Source organism: Cydia fagiglandana, chromosome 5 (genome assembly GCF_963556715.1).
Source record: "Cydia fagiglandana chromosome 5, ilCydFagi1.1, whole genome shotgun sequence".
In the NCBI taxonomy this organism is placed as follows: Eukaryota; Metazoa; Arthropoda; class Insecta; order Lepidoptera; family Tortricidae; genus Cydia; species Cydia fagiglandana.
Window position 1 is genome coordinate 7,924,627 of NC_085936.1, and position 18,046 is coordinate 7,942,672.

Below are 18,046 nucleotides of genomic sequence, written 5' to 3' on the forward strand. Positions count from 1 at the left end.
TTGGAGATCCGTACTAATATCAACCAAAATAATGCAAGACAGATTTAAATTTCTCGTTTGTCTCAAAAAGTTTAAACCATTAACCTTTTCTCCGCCACATCAATGAAGTAGTAAGTGTCATCAACGCCATGTCAAAAATTGCACGTTAACAAACCTGACCAAAACCACGTCTTGATATGAAGTCGTGGCGTGTGGGACACGAAATGTATTGACTTTATATCAAGTCAATGGCGGCGAAAAGGTTATTTTAAGCACGCTTTGACAGCTCTCCGATTTTTCAGATTCGCAAAAAGCTATAGATTCAAGGATTGCTACTACAGGAGCCACAATATTCTTGGCCAACTTGGTGTTGTAAAAATGTATTTTTACTTTTGGAATAAAATGTGTACCTACCTATATAATCAAATTTACAATGATCATTTTGCAACAACAATAAGATGTTATAGAGCGCGTATTTTTTACCCGACTACGGCAACGCAAAAGGAGGGTTATGATTTTGACCGGTATGTATGTGGGTATGTATGTATGTTCATTTGTTTAATGTGTGATAGTGCAATAACTAAATATAAGGTGTAAAAGTGAAACAATTGTAATATGTTAAATAAATATTTTATTTTATGCATGGTTTGTGTTACATAGTTCATTAAAATAATCTCGAGGTGAGTCGCACATATAAAAAAATAAAGAACATTTAATTTGAGGCAGTCATCATACAATACTACATGGTATCTATGATAAAAATGTATATCAGTAAACAGTATGGTTAAAAAAAAGTTGATCCATTATATTGACCAGTTGAATAAGTACCTATAATTATGGCTTGAGGTAAGGTTTTACCGTTTTGGTAAAGAGATCCGCAGTGTTAAAAAACAAACAGTAGTTCAATCTTCCTTATTCAGGCCTGCCAAGCTTTTAAGACAGTTTAGCTAAAGCAATTGTTACCACAATTAATATGCAAGAAAAAAATGCATCACGTAAAGGCACTACGCTGCAACTAAAGCACCATTTTGGAATAACCAAAACGCCTCTTCTTGCTTCGCAAAAGTGTTACACGAATTTAGTTCTTAATTAGTAAGATTAAGGTGCTTTTTGCTTCATAACTGGCCGCTTGATGCCCATGAGATCGCAGAGCTCGTTCCTTATTGGTCGCAGTTCTGTGACGTCTTTTTCCCAGTCGGTTTGTTCAAGGATCGTCATTACCTAGGGAAATAAAATTCATACATGCCATAATAAAAGGATTTTTTGGGAAAAAACACCTATTTAATAATCTGAATGTTTACTTAGTACAAACAAAACTCAAATGTATATAGAGAAAAAGACCAAAGGGCTGGCCAATATTTTGCCCAACGGATCAGCATTGCCATCCAGTGGGGCAATGCGGCCAGCCTTCTGGGCACCCTGCCTACGGATTACGACTTCGGGCAATTTTTTTTATTTATAACTTTTATAAGTTTTAGTGTTTTTATTATGTTGTAAAAATGTTATTAAATAAATAATTACAGAGAAAAATAAATGTAAACAGTATGATGATAAAGGTAGACTCACATCATATTTGGATGCAAAATTACACAGGTATTAACAGCAACACATTTAAGATCAATGTGGTGAAGACCGTCTAACACAATTAAGGTTAACGTAGTGAAGCCTATCAGGTAATGCCGTCTACAAGCTCTTTCGTCGCTTCTAACTCTTGCGTGTGTGACACATACTCCCCTTACATAAGGTCGGTAGACCAAAAGGAGCGAAGCTCTTCCTTTCCGACTTGTCTGAGCGAAGTACGTATTCAAATATGAGAGTTCTTGCCCTATGACGGTCTTCCCAACTAAAAATTTTATATGCCGGTCTTTTCCTCATTAACCTTAACTAACCAGTTGTAGACGTAAACTCGTTACAATAAGTATTACGAATGATCAGTTCACATGAATTCTAAACAATGAGAAGAATTTGTGTAACGTATATCATGAACAGAAACGCGGGACGAAGACGCAAGGCAAAAATATTCTTTTCTCAAACATGCAATGAAATATTGATGTTATGTTCCTTATAATAGGCTGCGAAGTATGACGTTTCAGGTGCGGCTAGGACAAAAGGTCTTTAATGGAATTTCATACAAATCTTGCAGGCCTAGGCCGGCAAAGTCCTTTTTTTTTAATTTTCATTTCACAGGTATTTGTGACACAGCATCGTGGCATTCATCCATTAAAAAAAACTAGAGGCAGTTTTTGCTTTATGGTTCGTAATGACACTCTGCCACTACGCCTATAAAAAAAAACAAAAAACAATGTTTGCTATAATTTGCAGTTTTAATTGTATAAAATCAACATGAACTTAATAAATAATACATTATTAATCAAATTCAATAATTTTAAATTATAAATTTAACTACACAAATAAAAACATTTAAAATATTTCATCTAAACGTTAGCGGTAAAAAGGTCTACTCAAACACGCGTAGTTATTTTTTTTAAATTGTTATGGAGGTAAAGTTGAAAATTTTTAATTCTGTTTTATTGGATTTATGGTGCGTTGTTGATTTTTTTACTTTAATATGAGTTCCGACGAAATAATAAAATTAATATTAATTGTAATCGTAGGTGTTGGAATTGGCAGCGTAAGCAGAATTGAATTTAAACAACTTGCTGCCTCTGCCGCCAAGTCAAAGACGAAGTATAAAAAATGACGAGAAACTAAGAAAAATGGCTTACAGTTTATTAGAAACAGTTTTGTGGCATATTTTAAATGAATGTAGAGTCTGTGCGGAAAGAGAAGAGTCGTGGCAGAAACGGGAACTAACATTTTAAATTTTATATGGCAATCAAACCTTTGACACCTTGTCATGTAAAAAGTAAACAAACTTCTGTCATTGTATATTTATTAACAAAAACCGCAAGTTTTATGTATAATATATTTTCAAAACACGATAAAACCGTACATAAAACCACAAGGAAAATTATATTTAACATTGTTCGGTTTTGTCAGCGGGAAGAAAACGGCTAAAAGCCGACTATCGACTTACAAAAAGTCGCGGAACGTGTTTCCGCTATTCGCGGGTATTGATGTTGTATTTAATATTAAATAATTACCTATTTAATAAGGCCCCTAAGTAACTTGTCTCCGGTACATAATCGGTAAGTATATTCATTCAAAATATATTAATTTTCATAAATATGCAGGTCATTCATGGTCTTTAAAATAACTGACAAATAGTCTTGATACTTGCCATTTTATGCATATTTATATGTAATTTTTTTTTTCAGGATTGTGTAAAAGTACCTACGGCATCTCGAATAAAAGACCGCTAAGTAGGTGATATGCAAGAATTCGTAATCTACGTGCCGGATTCAAGCACATCCAGTTCAGATGAAGATAGTTCTATGAGTGTCCCTGGTTGTTCTGAAGCTAGCTCAAACATAAGTGACATTGAATATTTTAATTCAGACTTCGATTACAAAGAATAAAACTTTTTCTAATAAAATATTTCTTTATTTGTAGGTTCTGTTAGTTACGAAATTATATTTCATATTTAGCAGTGTTGTGACATAGGGGAGGGGGGAGTCACAAACATTGTGACGTCACTTTAACTTCATCAATATTCATCAGTAACCGAAAATTAATTTATATTTTTTTAATCGCTGTACATTTAAATAATGATGTAGGTAGGAATGTAATTTTCGTTCCTAATTGGTTTTGCGTTATAAAATTACTAATATTTCTTTTACAAAAAATATTTTTTTATAAAAAAAATACAGCCGAGTTAGTATTGCCGATTTCGTTGAAAACAAAATTGCCTAAATGTGACGTCACACAAGGTGGGGAGGGATTTGCAAAATGTGACCAAGTGTGACAAGGAGGGGGGGAGGGGTCAAAAAACCTAGAAATTCGTGAGACGTAATTAATGGATGATTCCTTATGCACTATTTTTATTCATATCCATATTTATTATTAATAATGTACACATACATTACAAGTCAAGTTTACAATGGGTGAAATATATCCCAGATAAAATTACAGTTCTATTGCCCAATTTCTACCCGATTTACCCGGTTTTAATAACTGTTGGACTGCACAGATTAGGCAGTACATAAATGAGACTCTATCTTGTTTGGTACTAAAATTACAGTTGTATTGGGCAGATTCTTAACTAGTTTTAGCACTTTTAGCAGTTTTGTCAATCGCACTGTCACTTTTTAGTATCTGAGACATAAAAACAAGTGTGTTTTAAAAAGAAAACTAGTGCCTGCGCTAAATCAGGGGATTGAGTTGATGAGCCGACACCACCACCAGGCTCCGTTTAGTAAGCCGTGGTAAAAAACCGGAACAAAAGGGATTCAAGTATCATGACCTTTAGTGTCGTACTATAATCACGTGACCAGTGTTGTCAGCATAGCAAAAACCATAAAATAGCACTGGCGCGCCCTCAAATCCCACGACTCTTCTCTTTCCGCACAGACTCTAACTGCAAATTCGTCAACACTGTGGAAATTATACTTATTTTCTCCATGCATAAAGCAACGGTGTATGTGAAACATGTGAAAGACTATGTAACCGTATGTGACGAAAACGACAGTCAGACGGATACAGGGCGAAAAAATCAAAGATACATGAAAATATACGGGTAGTAAAAATACACGACTCGTGTAAAACATACGCGTGATAATGATAAAGGTACGTGTTGGTTATATTTTGGGTGTAGTTTACTTTTAGTTTTTTCTATAAATAAAACTTGGGTTTAGTGGATTTTTTATTTTATTTATTTCATTGCATGTTTGAGAAAAGCACTATACATACCTCGGCGGGAAATGGGGTTGCCCGCGCTCAGACCTATCCGGCCTCGCTTCGCTCGGCCGTCTATATGTCTTCGGCCGGCAACCCCTTTCGTCCCGGCCTTTGTAGTAATGTACTATTATCACTACCGATTCCAACTCCAACATAATATTATGTACGCAAATTGTAACATACTATCGACGACTGTTTTTATAATCTTGAATCGTCACATACTTCGACTCATGCCGCCAAGGGTGATTAATTGATTATAATCTATTGGTTTTGAATAGAAGTAGATAACGGTGAGTAAAATCTGCAATCTCAGTAAAGTCTCTAAAAGCCCCTTTTACGCGGCGAGAGAACTTACATGCAATATTCTGTACATTGCCAACTTTTAAGGGGCCCACTGATTACCAGTCTGCCGGACGATATCGGCCTGTCAGTTAAATGCGAAAGGTGACAGTTCCGATCAGGGGTCGGACAAAAAGTGCGGATGACGTAAAAATGACGTAATCTTGCACACAGGATGATGTTTGAGTGTGTATTTAAACTTCCGTGTGACATGTAGTAACAAAGTAGTATTAATGAAGTAACAAAATAATCGTAAATAAATCTATGGAATTAATAATACAGGTGGTAGGGTGATGTAGTGAATAAAATAAATTTCACGAATAAATGTCTTTTAATATTGCTTACCTTCGTTGGTATATCTTGATTATAGCAAGAGCAGTATACGTGTTTGTCACGTACCTCCAAAAACGGAAAATTGCCACAATATTCGAGTAAAGATGACATTTTAGAGCGTTTTATTATACATTAGTAAATATAAATTTTAGGTAAATATAATCGTGAAGATACAATAGCTAAACAATAACGAAGTCAATTTATTGTTCATCTGATTGACAATGTGTCAGTCAAAAACGTACTTACTCATTTCAAGTGGCGATATATATCGTTTAATAAAGAGGTTGATCAATGATAAGTGATAATTGTTGATGAAAATCAAAAATACTATTTGAAATCATCCTATAAGTGGTTTGACGTCATCCGCACTTTTTGTACGACCCCTGGTTCCGATCAACTGACGGGCTGATATTTTCCAGCGAACTGGTAATTTGTGGGCCCCTTAGACCTATTCGCCGCCCCGTCAATGTATCTAGTAATAGAGTGTCATCATTATAAACGCCATGTCAAAAATTGCACATAGACAACCCGTATAACATATCACAAGTCGTGGCGTGTGGGGCGAAATGTACTGACTTTATATAAAGTCAATGGCGATGAAATGGTTAAGTACAACGAATTAGTTAAGTCGATCTACCAAATAAATCGCATGCAAGTTCTTGGAAATGGAGCTTAAGATTCATGTGGATTTTGTATTGAATTGTCCTACCTTTTCAATATTTTCGTCTGGCACGGAGCTCTCGTCGCCATACAGGGTGAGCGCTTCATAGAGACGCGCCGAGGCGCAGCGCCGCACGTAGCGGTCGGCGTAACACAAGTAGATCACTAGCTGGCCTAGCGACTTTCTGCATACTGTGCCTCCAACCTGAAATAATTTTATTGTGAATAGGAGGCAATGGCTAGTTTTGTCTAGAAATAGTTCTACGTTGATACTTGTATAGCTTTCTTTCGGTGGGACCAGTGCCGGATTTACCACTAGGCTGAGTAGGCTGAAGCCTAGGGCGGCAGATTTTAGGGGGCGGCAAATTTGGGTCAAAAATTATTTTCATGTGCTGTTCAGATATCGACCAGAATTTATTTGTAAAATTTAAATAACAAGCATTATTTGTCGATTTTGCCACCCTCTGTCATATCAAGACCCTTTATATTGAGACAGACAGACGGCCGGATGGACAACAAAGTGATCCTATATGGGTTCCGTTTTTTTCCTTTTGAAGTATATGGAATCCTAAAAATGTATCTACCTACTATTTCTCGAAAAAATTTCGCGCTCGCTACGCTCGCGTTCTCATTTAAGTACCTATATTATTTGTGACCCATCTGACCACCATCTGACTACAGTGTGAGTTTGGGATGGTCGTCGATTCTTCTATCTTCGTGGTATTATGTTTTTTCCCTTTTGAAGTATGGGACTTTAAAAATGTACCTACTTACCTACTATTTTCTCGAAAAAATTTCGCGCCTTCTACGCTCGCGTTTTCATTTTACTAACTACATTTTTTATACTAACCCATCTGACCCCTATGTGACTACATTGTGAGTTTGGGCTGCTCGTCGATTCTTGTGTCTTCGTGGTATTGAATCTCCGATCCCATGCCAAAACTCAGGATGGATAGAGTGCTCTCGATATCAGATACTTTTCATGACTTTCCAGCACCACAGAATGAGGGATATTGGCACGGCCTGTGTAATACGTATCCCTACTACTGTCATCTCTGCAATCTGCATAGCAATGATTATCATTGATATGCAGCAAGGATAGCACAGAACCAAGTGGAACGCCAGCGGTAATGTCCACAATATCGGAGCAGCTTCCGTCTACTATACGGCTCATATGCGTCTACCGGACAAAAAGCTAGCGATCCATTTGTATAGCATAGTCCCTTGAGCAGACTCGATGCCAGACCCGACCGAACTCCTTAGCTATATCCTGCCTGCCTGCCAATGCCTCACCTTGATTCTCAATGGCCAAAAGTGCCAAAACCCAGCGGTACCCACCGATCAGATCAGGCAAATATAACGAGGTCGCATCGTCATTAAGTGACAAAAACAGCCCATATAAATGTGACATTAATGACGTCACCTTATATGCATTTTATGGCTATGGTGTGTTGTACTATAAAATTAAACGCCTCTGATAGGAAATTACTTTAAAAAACCTATAAGCGGGGCGGATAGGGGCGGCAAAATCGGCATAGCCTACGGGCGGCAAATGTCTAAATCCGGCACTGGGTGGGACTAATTATATGAATAAGATGTACAAAAAATGTGTCGTAGATACACATACTCCACGCTGTAACATATGTAGATATGTGCAAGTAGGTGGCGGAAAGTTTCCAAAAACTTAGATAAGTTCTCGGATATTTTGAAAACTTTCTAAAATCAACACTGGGTAGCCCACACACTGCTAACTGAGCCACCGAGACTACACCCGAGGACAGCGAATAATTCCACCATATAAAAAATACCTAAAATATCTAAGAACTATCCAAAGTTTTTGCAAACTTTCCGGAACTTGCACGTCTTTGAACTCTCCGTATTGAATTCCGTATGACCCTTCTCTGATGGAAAGCCACATATGTACTTACCTGAATCAGCTGACAAAGGACATTGATTGAATCTAGCAGCTTGTAGATATTTTTCCCGCCTCGTAGCTCTATCAACAGGTATTTGAGGATATCAGAAGCAAACGTAGATTCGGGGTCGTCGAGTATTGGCGAAACGGCACCTAAGACAAAAAAAAAACAAAGTAAGTAATTACATAATTATATCGACGACGTCGACATAGCCCACCGGATTAGCAAGCTGAAGTGGCAATGGGCAGGCCACATTGCACGCAGAGAAGATGGCCGCTTCCAACCGGTACGAATGGACGTCCAAGGGGGAGGGCATATGTTCAGCAGTGGACGTATTATGGCTGAGATGATGATGATGATCGACGACGTCAAACATGTTTATATGTATTAGTCTCATTACAAAGGAGTAAGTTACAAAAGTGAAATCATACGGGACATTCAATGAGCTGTCCCGTACAAACGCATTTAATTTCGTATATTTTTTTCCATTGTAATAAAAAAAAACTCCTATACCTGCAAACCTTCAGTAAATTCGCGTTTGTACGGGACATCGGAAGACAATTTCGTTGAATGCTCCATAATCTTTGACATCCACGAATGGATGCGAATCCATTGTGAAGACCGCCAAGAACGATATAAATAAAATATTTTACTACGAAAGATTAAAGAAAATAATGCTGTAATTATAGATAGTCAAGGTTCAATTTGCGACTTACCCGAACTCAATAGTCTGTCCAAAAAGTTGAATATCGCCGTGGTGATTCGTTTCACGTTGATATTATCAGCGAAAACTTTAATAATTGTGTCACAGATCGATTTCAGCATTTCTTTATCGCTGTGTAATGTGTTTAAATATGAAAAGAGAGACTGTGTCGTGTGTTTCACCTGGAACAAAGTTCAGTACATTACAATTATGTTTACAGTACATAATGGTCCTACTCTCCGTGCTTTTGACATCGTAGTACTTACTTAATTTATTCATAATATTATATAAAGTAATTCAAAAGTAAATGTGGGTCTCAACTCGAGATAGAGCACAGCTAATGGCCTGTGCACACCGGCTGCGTGTGCGTGACGTACACGTGCGCGTGCGGCGTTGTAGTATACAGATCCTTATGAGAGATGGCACACCGCTTGCGTGACGTGTGCGGCTCCAATATTTTAGCGCACGCGCACGCCGTGCACGTCACGCACACGCAACCCGGTGTGCACAGCTAAATCATTTTCCAGTGCAACATTTCGTCAGATGACAACTACAACTCACTAATTAGTCTAATTACAGTCACCACAAGTTGAGAGCAATAATAAATGTATACTAGTAATGAAACAACGTTGACAACACCCCCCTTTTTCTATGAGATTTGGCTAAAGAGCATTGCCTAAATTGGCATCCAAGGCATAAAATTCCATTAAAAAAACTAAAATTTAGTTTAGGGTTAACAGGGCAAGCTATGCTGGCGCCATTTGCTAAATACTTCAACCGGCTAATCTTACTAGGGACCTTTGGTTGTCTGACAATTTCACGTATAAAGGTTATATTTTTCAACTTACCAAGCTTTCAGTCAACTCTCCAGCGCTAACAACCAGCCCTTTAATCACGCTATACCTATACGCCGGGTAGTTCAACAGCTGAACGAACCTCGGCATAGTGTGCCCAGGGAACAGCCATAGGACCACATTTGTATTCTCACTGGTCGGTACGTCTTCGTTGGCCTGGGGTTTTAGTTCGATCTCTTCGGGTGGGAAGATGCGTTTTAGTGCGTCGTGGTGTGGAATGTTTGTGATTGGCGGGTCACTGAAATAAGTTGGTTTGTTAGCTACATGGAATTCATACGAAATTGGATGTATCCATCTATTTAACCCGTGGAGCGCCCTAGCAAGACACGTGTGATGTTAACTCAATTTGGGTCGTAGCGACTTAGTATCAGACGTGTATTACTACAGATCAATATGGGTCAAATTGCTTTGCATCAATTTTTTTGTATGATTTGTATAATATATTTGACACTGTGAACTAAATAAAGCACCAGATAATAATTAGAAAAACATTGATAGCAGTTATTTTTAAACACAATTTCTATTTAATAAATCGGATTGAAATATAAAAAGTAGGTGAGTTGACCGTGACGTCACTATACTCGTTTTCATATAAATTCCGTAAATAGCATTATTAAATAGATTCAAAGAAAATAATTGATAGTCCGGCAGCCATAGAAAAAAATACATGCAAGACGTGCGAATCTCCCGTTCACCCATTCGAGTTAATAAGAGTTGTTAAACTGCTCGTATATTGTATGCGTTCCTGGTCCTATTTCTACCTTCTGCTTTACCTTCTTCGGCATATTGGTGACAGATCGACATAATTTTCAATAATATAACTAAACTAACTTGTATATGAGCGACGTGAATATCCGTCCAGCGTGCGCGCGTGTACGGTCGATCTTCTCGACGGATTGTTGTGCCACGCCGCACGCAACTGCGCTCACTACGTCCGGAGAGTTTAGGTGTGGAGCATCCACGGCGCATTGGTGATAGATCGACAGAATTTTCAGTAATATAACTAAACTAACTTGTATATGAGCGACGTGAATATCCGTCCAGCGTGCGCGCGTGTACGGTCGATCTTCTCGACGGATTGTTGTGCCACGCCGCATGCAACTGCGCTCACTACGTCCGGAGAGTTTAGGTGTGGAGCCTCCACGGCGCATTGGTGATAGATCGATAGAATTTTCAGTAATATAATACTAAACTAACTTGTATATGAGCGACGTGAATATACGTCCAGCGTGCGCGCGTGTACGGTCGATCTTCTCGACGGATTGTTGTGCCACTCCGCACGCAACTGCGCTCACTACGTCCGGAGAGTTTAGGTGTGGAGCCTCCACAGCGCATTGGCGACAGATCGACAGCAAACCTGGTGAAGTTGGTGCGGTTAAGTAATTAGGGCTTGGGTTATAGTCCCCACACTGGCCCAATACGTGTTGAAGACTTCATAGGAGTCGCTTAACTTCAAACTCGGATAAATCCATCTGTCAGATTATGATATGAGATTTGGGTATTAAGAAAAGGTAGTAGGGTAGATATTTGCTGAGAGGGTCGAATGGATTTACCCGAGTTTGAAGTTAAGCGACACATGTACACTTTTTAATTTTTTCGCGGATGTATGCAGATTTTCTTACGACTTTTTCCTTCATCGAAAAGCTATTAGTAAATATCAAATGATATCATTGGTACGAGCCCGGATTTGAACCCGTGAGCTTCAATCGAAATTTGGAGGTCAGATCCACTCGGCCACCACCGCTTTCTTCGGTCTTTGCTCAAAATTGTTGCTAAAGGTCAGAGTGAAAAAAATGTTGTTGGTTTGAAATTCTAACCAAATAAGTTGTCAACATGTTTTGACGTAATAGTAAGTGGCGAGATTTGCGATATTGATTAAAATGATCAAAACAACAGTAACTAAAAAACATGCATATCGTTCATATCTTGTTATTCAAATTCGTTGAACTCAGTTGTTGTTGTTATGCGAACTTATAGACAAGAGCCTAATAGTCGATATATAAGGTTAAATAAATAATCTCACTCAACAACTATTATAAATTTCAGTTTATCAGTAATTAAATATAAACAATGTTAAACCACCTGTCAAATGAGATGAGATAAGAAAAATCATGTTGTTTACAATGGTATCTTGCTAACCTTGACATTATCACAGGAGAGTGAACAGGTGTTTTAAGATAATTGAGTCACTAAGTGAGATTGAACTGCGACCCTGTTCGGTCGGACGATGACAGAGACAAAATAATATACCAAAAAATATTTACGTACGTAAATACGCGTACTACGTGATGTAAAGATTAGAAACAAAAAACTTACCAGTCATGCTAGCTTCTCGGACCCACGCTCCAATATCACCCCTCATGTCTATAGTATACTCCGATAGACAGTGCAAGAGCGCCTCTATAATCATCGGCACATATTTCTCTACACCATCCACAATGCCCATGGCCTTGCACACGCTAGTAAGTCTTACTACTACGTGTTGTAAAGATTAGAAACAAAAAACTTACCCGTCATGCTAGCTTCTCGGACCCACGCTCCAATATCACCCCTCATGTCTATAGTATACTCCGATAGACAGTGCAAGAGCGCCTCTATAATCATCGGCACATATTTCTCTACACCATCCACAATGCCCATGGCCTTGCACACGCTAGTAAGTCTTACTACTACGTGTTGTAAAGATTAGAAACAAAAAACTTACCCGTCATGCTAGCTTCTCGGACCCACGCTCCAATATCACCCCTCATGTCTATAGTATACTCCGATAGACAGTGCAAGAGCGCCTCTATAATCATCGGCACATATTTCTCTACACCATCCACAATGCCCATGGTCTGGCACACGCTAGTAAGTCTTACTACTACGTGTTGTAAAGATTAGAAATAAAAAACTTACCCGTCATGCTAGCTTCTCGGACCCACGCTCCAATATGACCCCTCATATCGATAGTATACTCCGACAGACAGTGCAACAGCGCCTCTATAATCATTGGCACATATTTCTCTACGCCATACAAAATACCCATGGTCTGGCACACGCTAGTAAGTCTTACTACTACGTGGTGTAAAGTTTAGAAACAAAAAACTTACCCGTCATGCTAGCTTCTCGGACCCACGCTCCAATATGACCCCTCATATCGATAGTATACTCTGACAGACAGTGCAACAGCGCCTCTATAATCATCGGCACATATTTCTCTACACCATCCACAATGCCCATGGTCTGGCACACGCTAGTAAGTCTTACTACTACGTGTTGTAAAGATTAGAAACAAAAAACTTACCCGTCATGCTAGCTTCTCGGACCCACGCTCCAATATCACCCCTCATATCGATAGTATACTCCGATAGGCAGTGCAACAGCGCCTCTATAATCATTGGCACATATTTCTCTACGCCATCCACAATGCCCATGGTCTGGCACACGCTAGTAAGTCTTACTACTACGTGTTGTAAAGATTAGAAACAAAAAACTTACCCGTCATGCTAGCTTCTCGGACCCACGCTCCAATATCACCCCTCATATCGATAGTATACTCCGACAGACAGTGCAACAGCGCCTCTATAATCATTGGCACATATTTCTCTACGCCATACAAAATACCCATGGTCTGGCACACGCTAGTAAGTCTTACTACTACGTGGTGTAAAGTTTAGAAACAAAAAACTTACCATTCATGCTAGCTTCTCGGACCCACGCTCCAATATCACCCCTCATATCGATAGTATACTCCGACAGACAGTGCAACAGCGCCTCTATAATCATTGGCACATATTTCTCTACGCCATACAAAATACCCATGGTCTGGCACACGCTAGTAAGTCTTACTACTACGTGGTGTAAAGTTTAGAAACAAAAAACTTACCCGTCATGCTAGCTTCTCGGACCCACGCTCCAATATCACCCCTCATATCGATAGTGTACTCCGACAGACAGTGCAACAGCGCCTCTATAATCATCGGCACATATTTCTCTACGCCATCCACAATGCCCATGGTCTGGCACACGCTAGTAAGTCTTACTACTACGTGTTGTAAAGATTAGAAACAAAAAACTTACCAGTCATGCTAGCTTCTCGGACCCACGCTCCAATATCACCCCTCATATCGATAGTGTACTCCGACAGACAGTGCAACAGCGCCTCTATAATCATCGGCACATATTTCTCTACGCCATCCACAATGCCCATGGTCTGGCACACGCTAGTAAGTCTTACTACTACGTGTTGTAAAGATTAGAAACAAAAAACTTACCAGTCATGCTAGCTCCCCGGACCCACGCTCCAATATCACCCCTCATATCCATAGTATACTCCGATTGACAGTGCAACAGCGCCTCTATAATCATCGGCACATATTTCTCTACACCATCCACAATGCCCATGGTCTGGCACACGCTAAGTCCTACTACTACGTGTTGTAAAGATTAGAAACAAAAAACTTACCAGTCATGCTAGCTTCTCGGACCCACGCTCCAATATCACCCCTCATATCGATAGTATACTCCGACAGACAGTGCAACAGCGCCTCTATAATCATCGGCACATATTTCTCTACGCCATCCACAATGCCCATGGTCTGGCACACGCTAGTAAGTCCTACTACTACGTGTTGTAAAGATTAGAAACAAAAAACTTACCAGTCATGCTAGCTCCCCGGACCCACGCTCCAATATCACCCCTCATATCGATAGTATACTCCGACAGACAGTGCAACAGCGCCTCTATAATCATCGGCACATATTTCTCTACACCATCCACAATGCCCATGGTTTGGCACACGCTAAGTCCTACTACTACGTGTTGTAAAGATTAGAAACAAAAAACTTACCAGTCATGCTAGCTTCTCGGACCCACGCTCCAATATCACCCCTCATATCGATAGTGTACTCCGACAGACAGTGCAACAGCGCCTCTATAATCATCGGCACATATTTCTCTACGCCATCCACAATGCCCATGGTCTGGCACACGCTAGTAAGTCTTACTACTACGTGTTGTAAAGATTAGAAACAAAAAACTTACCAGTCATGCTAGCTTCTCGGACCCACGCTCCAATATCACCCCTCATATCGATAGTGTACTCCGACAGACAGTGCAACAGCGCCTCTATAATCATCGGCACATATTTCTCTACGCCATCCACAATGCCCATGGTCTGGCACACGCTAGTAAGTCCTACTACTACGTGTTGTAAAGATTAGAAACAAAAAACTTACCAGTCATGCTAGCTCCCCGGACCCACGCTCCAATATCACCCCTCATATCGATAGTATACTCCGACAGACAGTGCAACAGCGCCTCTATAATCATCGGCACATATTTCTCTACACCATCCACAATGCCCATGGTCTGGCACACGCTAAGTCCTACTACTACGTGTTGTAAAGATTAGAAACAAAAAACTTACCAGTCATGCTAGCTTCTCGGACCCACGCTCCAATATCACCCCTCATATCGATAGTGTACTCCGACAGACAGTGCAACAGCGCCTCTATAATCATTGGCACATATTTCTCTACACCATCCACAATGCCCATGGTCCGGCACACGCTAGTAAGTCTTACTACTACGTGTTGTAAAGATTAGAAACAAAAAACTTACCAGTCATGCTAGCTTCTCGGACCCACGCTCCAATATCACCCCTCATATCGATAGTATACTCCGACAGACAGTGCAACAGCGCCTCTATAATCATTGGCACATATTTCTCTACACCATCCACAATGCCCATGGTCTGGCAGACTGCAGTGAGTCCCACTACCGCGTCGCGACGCGCCTCGGCCCATTTCTGTGTGGTCTCGGTCACTTTGGTGCAGTCTATTAAAGATTGGATGACGTTGGGCAGGTATTCAGAGAGGACGAATTTTGGAAGAGTTCCTGTAAAAACAAATCAAGTTAACCATTTAGTCCGTAGCGGCAACATGCCTACTTGCCATCATACTTATAACAAAAACGCATCTCTACTATAAGAATTACGGTTCGAAATCAAATAACTAGAAAGAAATGTCAAATGGTTAAAGAGTTAATTTGGTTACTACGTTAGTATGGAGAACCGGTCGTCCCCTTTCCTCTTAAGGTGACTTACCAAGAGCCCTCGCATAGCCCATCCGGAGCACGAGCCCGCTTACACCAGTATTGGCCAACTGCTCACAATACCGCTCCATCAACATGACTCGCTTCTGCTTCGCGGTCATGTCACCATACACCGCGTTGTCATCGCGCAGGTACTGGTCGAATACGAGCGGGAACGCGGAGATGGCCTTCTCCCGGATGGTTTGGACTTCGTGGGCGAGGCACTCTTCGATTAGGTTCAGCCACTCGTCTGAAACAAGTTAATGTACTTAATACACTTTTTTTATCGACTATACTCTGTAAAGTCATCTTCACATCGACGTTTTTTTTTTGTTAATTTCCTGCTATTAAAAGTGGTGTTTCGTCAATAAAAGTTTAATTGGCTAAAACAAAATTCTATGTACAGTCAGCAGCAGAAGTTGCTAAGCGGGCGAGGTTTTCAAAATGATCTTGACGCGACTTTATTGTTAAGAGAATAAGAGCGTGTCAAGGTAATTCTGAACACCTCGCCCACTTTGCAACTTCCGCTGCTGACTGTATAAGTCAAACCCCTTTCGCGGCATTACAATATTTGACGTTGACGCGTATACGCGCTGCACAATTCAGTCGCTCGCGGCACAATACACGCGGGGTAATTTTTGACAGAGCGTTCACGAAGGTTTCAGCTTGGGAAGGAAACAGAGGTTTCAGCTTGGGAAAAAAATGCTTTCGTATGTCCGGATTTTCTCCTCTTTAGGTCGCAATGGGGTTGGCAACTCTCAAAGGTTTGCACAGATGGCGCCATCATAAACTATGATGGCGCAAAGAGGTACGCACTTCTTTTTCTATGAAATTTGGCTTAAAGGGCTGACATCAAGGGCACAAAATTCCATTAAAAAAAAAATTGACACAATTCTAGGGATTGACAGGGTAAGCTATGCTGGCGCAATCTGCTAAATACTTCGACCGGCCAACCCCATTCTATGTGGAAGATCGTGAGTTCAAGCCTCCTCGGAGCTCAATAGAACGGTATCGTCTTGGGTCGTCCCATTCGTTTTTCGCCAGGTTCTTAAATTAGTCCTATTCTGCTTTCGTCACTCATTCTACATTCGTCACAATCGTCGGTGGCTTTCAATGTAGAATGAGTGACGAAAGCAGAGTAGGACTAATTTAAGAACTTGACGAAAAACGAATGGGACGACCCAAGACGATACCAATAGAACTACAGATTCTGTTTAAAAAAAATGCAAAAAGACGAGCAAAGGTTATGTGCCTCCTCTGGGGCCGATTTTTGAAATTCGAGCGCTCGATTTCGTCACTCGAAAATCGGTGGAAAACCGAAATGCTAATTTTTTAAATACGAGCGATAGAATTGGGAATCGAGCGGTATTGACTACTCGTTTTCAATTTTATTAGTAGAATTTAAATGCCGGGTACTGGAGATATTATTGAACGAAATACACGAAATCGAGTGGTCGAAAAATTCAAAGATCGGCCCCCTGTCCTGTTGCCAATTTAAGGGTTAACCGATTCGAAAGTGTGTGAATATCCGAACTCACCAATAGTCTCATGGCCATGGTAAGGGGCACCAGCTAACGCTAACTGCCCGATGCAGTGGCAGCAAGCCTGCCGCATCAGCTCGCCTCCCAACCCTCGGAACTGTTGCTTCAAACGCAGCTTGGCTACCAAGTCTCGTATGTCCTCGTCCACTTTGGATGAAATCAGGGTGGAGGCGGAGTTACCTAAGCGGGAGAAAAACATCAATTTTGTAGCTCCTATTGCTGCTCGATTCTTAAAGTCTCTATGATGACGATTGGTGTTTCTTTCTTCTTTCTTAGTCTAAGAAAAAAATCGTGTCGTTTATAACCATTTTTCACTGTAAGGGAAGATTGTTGCTGAGAAAAGTTCAATTTTCTACCAATAAGATTTCACTGGAGTAAGCAAGCTCACAGAAAATATAATAGTACTACCGTACAGTAAGGACACTTCCTACACAAACGAAGATTGACAGCGATTCAGGGGCGAATCAATCTTTCCCTTTCTAATGTATGGCACTATCTTTTTCGGCTATTTAGGGTTGTCAAAATTCAAGTCATTATCTTATCTGTCGGTCGTGCACGCAAAGGGACGTCTAGCTGTGCCAACCCTAATAATTGCTCAGAGCAATGCTGAGCCGAACGGAGCCGAGAATACCCGAAAGGAGGCACTCACACCACTGGCACTGGCAAGGTATAACCAAGGTATAGGTCTCGCTGGCAAGGTATAACTCACCATTAGCCAGCTGTGCTTGCGATAGAGCTTGATAAGCTTCACCGATAGCAAGAATAGCTCCATGGCGTACGTTCAAGTCGATGGATTCAGTCTTCTTCACCAGTTGGGGTAACACGACCGTCGCGACATACTCCGGAAT

The 18,046-nt window shown here is 40.4% G+C and overlaps 1 protein-coding gene across 1 annotated transcript in view; it reads right to left on the minus strand.

The window, feature by feature from the left end:
• Positions 1-593: 593 nt before the first annotated feature.
• The window catches only part of LOC134664412 (tubulin-specific chaperone D), a 42,758-nt gene continuing 25,305 nt past the window's right edge, over positions 594-18,046 (minus strand). Inside the window, exons 10-19 of the mRNA XM_063521037.1 lie at positions 17,908-18,046; positions 17,196-17,378; positions 15,671-15,907; positions 15,187-15,462; positions 10,779-10,938; positions 9,576-9,819; positions 8,741-8,909; positions 8,037-8,176; positions 6,158-6,313; positions 594-1,200 (exon numbers count right to left, since the gene is read on the minus strand). Coding sequence (XP_063377107.1) covers positions 1,078-1,200; positions 6,158-6,313; positions 8,037-8,176; positions 8,741-8,909; positions 9,576-9,819; positions 10,779-10,938; positions 15,187-15,462; positions 15,671-15,907; positions 17,196-17,378; positions 17,908-18,046 — 1,827 coding nt within the window. The 3' untranslated portion in view covers positions 594-1,077. The remainder of the gene's footprint in view (positions 1,201-6,157; positions 6,314-8,036; positions 8,177-8,740; positions 8,910-9,575; positions 9,820-10,778; positions 10,939-15,186; positions 15,463-15,670; positions 15,908-17,195; positions 17,379-17,907) is intronic.